The following is a 6,515-nucleotide window of genomic DNA, read 5'->3' on the forward strand; positions in this document are numbered from 1 at the left end:
TTTATATAAGACAAATTCTTATCAATAAAGAACTTTACACTTAAAAGAGAGTACTTGCATTTCACACCCAGAACAAAAACCAAGTATATACATCATTGTAAAGAAAACAATAATAAATCCTAACAAGTAGAAATTGTACAGATTATAGTCTCTCATTGCAATTCAATAAAAGTAGAAATTCAACCATTAAAAGGTAGCCATAAATAACCTGACCATATGGACATTTTAAAACACTTCTAAATTAAAGATAAATTACATGGTATTTAAAGATGAGCAAAAGTGAGAAAAGTTTACAAATATATGGTTAGCATTTTTTTATTATTTAAAATTGAAAAGAAATGAGCTAAATTTTAACTCAAAAAAAAAAAAAAAGCCCAAAAACAACAAGAAATTAGGAGGAGAAAATTTTAAAACATAAAAATAGAAATCAACAAATTATAAAATAAAACAATAATCCTTCCAAAATGGAAATAAAATTGTATCCGTTTTTTTAAATAAATGATATGGCTAAACTTTTGATAAACCTAACAGATATAAAGAGAAAACAAAAATTTACAACTTTAAGAAAGAGAAAATCAGTAAACCAAGGAAACAGATGAAATTAAAATAATTATAAGAAATACTGTGTTCAAATTTAAGTGAATACATTTTTAAATCTAGATTAAGAATGTTTGTAGGAAAATCCTTTTTCATTACCAAAATTGGCTTCTAAAGAGGTTGAAAGCTGAGCAGACTAATTACCAAGAAGAAATTCAAAAGACCGTTAAGACACACTGCTAGCAAAGATCCAGACAGCTCTATGAGCGAGATTGACCCTCGTAAGAACTGATTATTATTCTGTTATTTGTACTATTCCAGAATATAGTAAAAATTGGAAGCTTGAATATCCCTGATAACAAAACATGAAAAATTAACACAAAAAACTACAGATCAGCCTCATTTATGAATATGTCAATATGCTAAGTAGATATTAGCAAATAGAATTTCAGAGTGTCTTAAAAGAATAATACACAATCAGAAATGATTTATTCCAAGAAGTCAAGGATGGTACTATATTGGGAAATCTGTTAATGTAACTAGTATGTCTTTAATAAAAGAAAGGCAAATGATCATATGGTCATTATTAATAGACATTTTAAAAAGCATTTGATAAAAATTCATTCTACATTTTGAGTGGTAACTAAATTTTAAAAGGAATAGAGGGAATTTCCCCAACATATCAATATTGTTAGTATGATTTTGACTGTCTATACATTTATTTATCATAATAGGTATAACTGACTAAAGTATTGAAAATGAAGACAGCCTTACTAAAGTTTCTTAGGATGGGTGATCAATCAGAAACCAGTTTCTTGCTGAGCACATTGGCTCACACCTATAATCCCAGCATTCTGGGAGGCCGAGGTGGGCAGATCACCTGAGGTCAGGAGTTTGTGACCAGCCTGGCCAACATGGTGAAACCCCATCTCTACAAAAAATACAAAAATATTAGCCAAGTGTGGTGGCATGTGCCTGTAGTCCTAGCTACCTGGGAGGCTGAGACACGAGACTCGCTTAAGCCTGGGAGGCGGAGGTTGCAGTGAGCCAAGATCGCACCATTGCATTCCCATCTCAGCAACAGAGCAAGACCCTGTCTGAAAAGAAAAAAGAAAGAAAGAGTATTTTCCTTAGAACAGCTTAAAATAAGGCTGTATTCAGATTCAACTTTTCTTCCTGTGTTGCTAGACTTTATTTTGAATTGAGGTAGAAAGATAAGTGTGTGCCCTCATGATATCTGTGTATTTCTGTCAACCACTCAAGTGGAACCTTATGGACAGTTTGCACCTGCAGTTTTATTTACAGTGTGTCAGGGAAGCAAAGAAGTGTTCCTCCAGCTAGAAATATTAATAATGCAGAAACAAGTCATGTAACTAAAGCTAGACCCCAGTATTGGACACTCGTTTCTTAGCAAAAACAATACCTTCTCTTTTGGGAATGACTGGTCTTTGAATTTTGCCCAGTTATCTTTCTAGCAATGACTGCCTTAAAAGGATTGATTTAATAGGTGTTAAACCCTTATTGTTGTGTTTACAGTACTGTGATAGGCATTTACAGATATAAACATAGATTAAGGCAGGGCCATGTCCTCAGGAACAAACCATGTTATGAGCTATGTTACAAGGTATGATTTTCAGATAGCAGCAAGTTCAGGGTGGTGCTGGCATCTAGGCTAGGCCTTGTAGGATAGGTGAAATTTACACATGTGGAGAGGAGAAAAAAGAGTTGCCCAGGCTAGGAAAATTATATAAACAAAAGCATGGAGACAAGAGCGGTAGACTATGCTTGCGTAATCTAGTGGTGTTCAAACATAGCCAAAGGTGAGGGTTACTTGAAGAACTTAAAAAAAAATAAGAAAGGACTAGGCACAGTGGCTCATGCCTGTAATTTTAGCACTTTGGGAGGCTGAGGCAGGCGAATTGCCTGAGCTCAGGAGTTCAAGACCAGCCTGGGCAACATGGTGAAACCCCATCTCTACTAAAAGACAAAAAAAAATTAGCTGGATGTGGCGGCGTGCGCCTGTAGTCCCAGCTACTCAGGAGGCTGAGGCAGGAGAATTGCTTGAACCTAGGAGGCGGAGGTTGCAGTGAACCAAGATCGTGCCACTGCACTCCAGCCTGGGCAACAGAGCAAGACTCCGTCTCAAAAAGAAAAAAAAAAGGAGGAGGAGGAGGAAGGAAGGAAAGAGGAAAACTCCAACCTGAAAGTTCAGCCCACAGAAAGTCTAATTCAGTGGCACAAGATAAGACCTATACACCTAAGTTTTTCTAAAACCCCATGGGGATTTTGATGAACAGGCAGGGTTAAGAACCAGTGGTGCAGTATAGATGTGACTAGGATATAAAGGCTATGGAAGTTCTATGGGAGGTGATGCATTGATGTACTGTGGGAGGTGGCATTGATAGAAAGATATGTTGGGGCCAAATGATAACTTGAGTAACATTGTTTTGGTATTGTCAGTTTTGTGTTTTGTTTTTTATTTCTATTATATCACAGCCATCCCTCCATTAGATATCAACCAGTATTACTTAAACAAAACTTGACCCATTTGTGAATTCAAAGCAAAATATGTTAGATGAGATATAGAGGGGGAACCTCTCAAGAATATTTTTCCAATTTGATGTTGCCATATAATCACCTAAAGACTTAGAGGGGTCATTTTATTATCACTCATAATCTTGTCAGTTGACCGGACTCAGCTGGCAGTTCTGCTCTGTGTGACATTGTCTGGGACTGCAGTTATATCCAGCAGCCCTGGCACCATCTTTGTGTGTGTGTGTGTGTGTGTGTGTGTATACAGCTTGTGGGGTACAAGTGGTTTTGGGTTACGTGGCTGAATTGTATAGTGATGAAGTCTGAGATTTTAGTGCCCCCATCACCCAAGTAGTGTACATTTTACCCAGTATGTAGTTTTTTCTCCTTCATCCCTTTCTCTACCCTCCCCGTTTCTGAGTCTCCAAAGTCCAAAATCCATTACACCACTCTATCATCTTCCAATTTGCCAATAATGCTGACCTGGGGATTGAGCTATAATTGTTGCCATCACCTGTTTTCCATGCATTATTTTTTAAAGGCCCCTTAAGGGGGGGAAAAAAAACAGTTTCTAAGTTAAAAAAAATTTTTTTTGATCTTTGCTTTCTGAAACTCATGTTATTATGCCATCCTAGTTAGACATAGAGTTGGAGGTTGGGAACCCAGTTGGTGAGGAAGATGTAATTTCCTGGCCCGTCAGTGATGAGTCCTATTTACTTATTGCTTCTATCACAGCATCCTTATATGATTTATAGCAATTCTTTCTGAACTACATCTTGTCATTAAACCACCAGGTTTACTGAGGAGTCTAAGCCCACAACCACCTTCGTCAGTAACACTCGGATCCGCTTGCCATTGCAGGTCGTCACACTGTGGTACAGAGCTCCCGAAGTCTTGCTCCAGTCCAGCTACGCCACCCCCGTGGATCTATGGAGTGTTGGCTGCATATTTGCAGAAATGTTTCGTAGAAAGTAAGAAATACATTTTGTTTCACTCTGCTTTCCTTGAAAAGAGACTGTGGATCTTTGTGAATTTAAGTGGCAGTATGGCATTTCTGTCATTAGGGGTCATGATGGCCAGATCCATCTGCCGCAGGCTACCACTTGCAAGCCTGTCCTAAAAGTTTGTCTTCTCAGTGCTTACAGTGTTGTTTTATATGACTGTAGCTTGCAGCTTCTGGAAACTCTGCCTGGGAAGGAACACCCCACTGTTCTTATAATTTACATTGTTTTATTGGTGATGATAGGACATGGTGAAAATAACACATATTTCGGCATTTTTTTAGTGAAGAAATATCCTCAAAGTGGACTTTTTCCATAGAAGGAGAACCAAGACTGTTAAGTATATGAAAACTTTTTTAATGGAATTTTGATTGTGAGAATAGTTGAAAAAAAAACAGTATTTAGGCTGAAAAAGAATAAGCAATGGGGATGTCAGTGCAACTTCAGGGCACTTTAAATGCTACCATGTACAGGAGAGATTAGACATATTCAGGCACTATAGAGGACAGAAACAGGACTAAGGATACAGAAATTACAAACAGAAAGATTTTTGTTAGAAGGGGTAAAAATCTAATGATCAGACAGTTATCTGAAGAGTGGATTGGGGTTTGTGAAAATAGTGAGTTCTCATTGTGTGTCTAAGAAGAGGCTGGACCTCCACACATTGGTGATGTTTCAGCAGCATTTATAGAGTTGGTGCATAGGCTAGATGCCCTCCAACTTCCCTCTGAGAGAGCATGTGATTCGATTGTTTGATTTTCAGGTCACAAGAAATAGCCAAACAATATAATAAATATCTGCCAGGAAAATAATCCATACCTGGGAACTAAGTTCAGCCTAGTCTAAATTAAACAGAGAACCTAGTCAAAATCTAATCTCTTTTTCTTTTCTATTTTTATTTCCATGGGGAAAAATGAGTTAGGTGAGTTAGGAAATAGTATATTCCCATTGTATCTTTAAAATGTAGCTCCATGGTAGCTCACAAGGAAAAGAACTGGTCAACCATTGCTTGCTTGTTGTTTGGTTGGTTTTAACCAAACAAAGTTTTATTCATGTAACAGATTTTTGGAACTATTGCTAGTACTCAGCAAATTCATCTGTGGCTCATAAGATGGGAGATCATGGCAAGGAGATCAGAGTAAACAGATGTTTAATGCAGCCGTACCATGTGCCAAGTATAGCGTCAAACCTCTTCCTTTATGCTACCTTTCTTAGTCCTACCAATAAGAGCAAACTGAGATGGAGTGGTACATTTATTTGTCTAACATTAGGCAGCTAAGAAGTAGCAAAGATATGAGTCCAAAGGAAGTCTTGCAAGTTCTGTTCCAGCATTGCTTTTTTCCCAAGGAGAGGAGGGAAAAAGTAACATTGAATTCAGCTGCAGTGTTTGCCAAACAGGCTCAATTAGTGATTTTGAAAGTGTGGTCCCTGGACCCGGAACCTCAGTATCACCAGGCACCTTGCTGGAAATGCAAATTCTCAAGCTCCACCCCAGACCTATTGGTTCAGTAGTTCTTGGGCTGGGATCCAGCAACCTGCATTTTAACAAGTTCTCCGATCCTAATACAACCTCCAGGATAAGAACCCCTGGGTTGGATGACAGTATCACCAGGGATGGGCAGTCTTTAAAAGTCTGGCTCCCAGGCCTCTCCCTTGAGATTCTGATTCATTACTGGGCTGGGGCCAGGAATTCTTATTTTTAAAAGTACCTTCAGCAATTATTTTCATCCAACAAGTGTGGAAGACATCGGGTTAAAGGCTTATAGTTAGAACCAAGAATAATTTACTGTCAGTAGAGCAGAGTAGGAGTTAAGACAGTCATTCTCCTTCATCCCAGGAATAACTCAGTACTGCCAAGAGTTGATTAGAGAAATGCTTATTGAAATTATCTTTATGTGTCTAGTATAGTCTCAACTGTAAAGACAGAGTCCTTCAACAATTACAGACTTGGAAACTAGTCATGATTGATGATAAAAGTCAATTTTTTTAAGATGTTAAAAGAAAAATAAAACTTGAGATATGTAGAATTAAGTATTCACTACTAAGGAATTTGCTGTATGTTTAAGTATAGGCAATCTCCATTTGTGGAACAAATTTTATTTTAAAGCGTTAAAAACATTTTCCACTGAAGTGATAAGTGGTCATTGGATTCCAAGCCTAGTTTGCAGAATCCTCTACGACCTGGAACATATACAAAACACCCATTGTGCTAATTCATCAAAATTTTTTCTTCTACGGGAAAATTCATTCTGTGTTCCAATCCAAGACTAGAGGGATACTTATCTCTCCGTCTCAGCATTAGGACTGAGAAGTGGGACTCAAATATTGGAGGCTCAGGAGAGAGCTCCTTTGATGATAGTGGCAACAGTCTGCTTCAGTTTGCTGGAAAAGTGAGACATTGGGTAGAGATCCTTTGGCACTTCAGATGTGCACATAAGAAAGTAC

General features: G+C 37.8%; 1 protein-coding gene across 4 annotated transcripts in view; it reads left to right on the top strand.

Moving 5' to 3' along the window:
* The window catches only part of CDK6 (cyclin dependent kinase 6), a 235,550-nt gene that overhangs the window by 164,285 nt on the left and 64,750 nt on the right, over window positions 1-6,515 (top strand). For all 4 annotated transcript variants that reach the window (XM_023226729.2, XM_023226733.2, XM_023226731.2 and 1 more), the window contains exon 5: window positions 3,931-4,040. In XM_023226729.2, the coding sequence (XP_023082497.1) occupies window positions 3,931-4,040 (110 nt within the window). The remainder of the gene's footprint in view (window positions 1-3,930; window positions 4,041-6,515) is intronic.

The sequence above is a fragment of the Piliocolobus tephrosceles genome, chromosome 8 (genome assembly GCF_002776525.5).
Source record: "Piliocolobus tephrosceles isolate RC106 chromosome 8, ASM277652v3, whole genome shotgun sequence".
NCBI lineage: Eukaryota > Metazoa > Chordata > Mammalia > Primates > Cercopithecidae > Piliocolobus > Piliocolobus tephrosceles.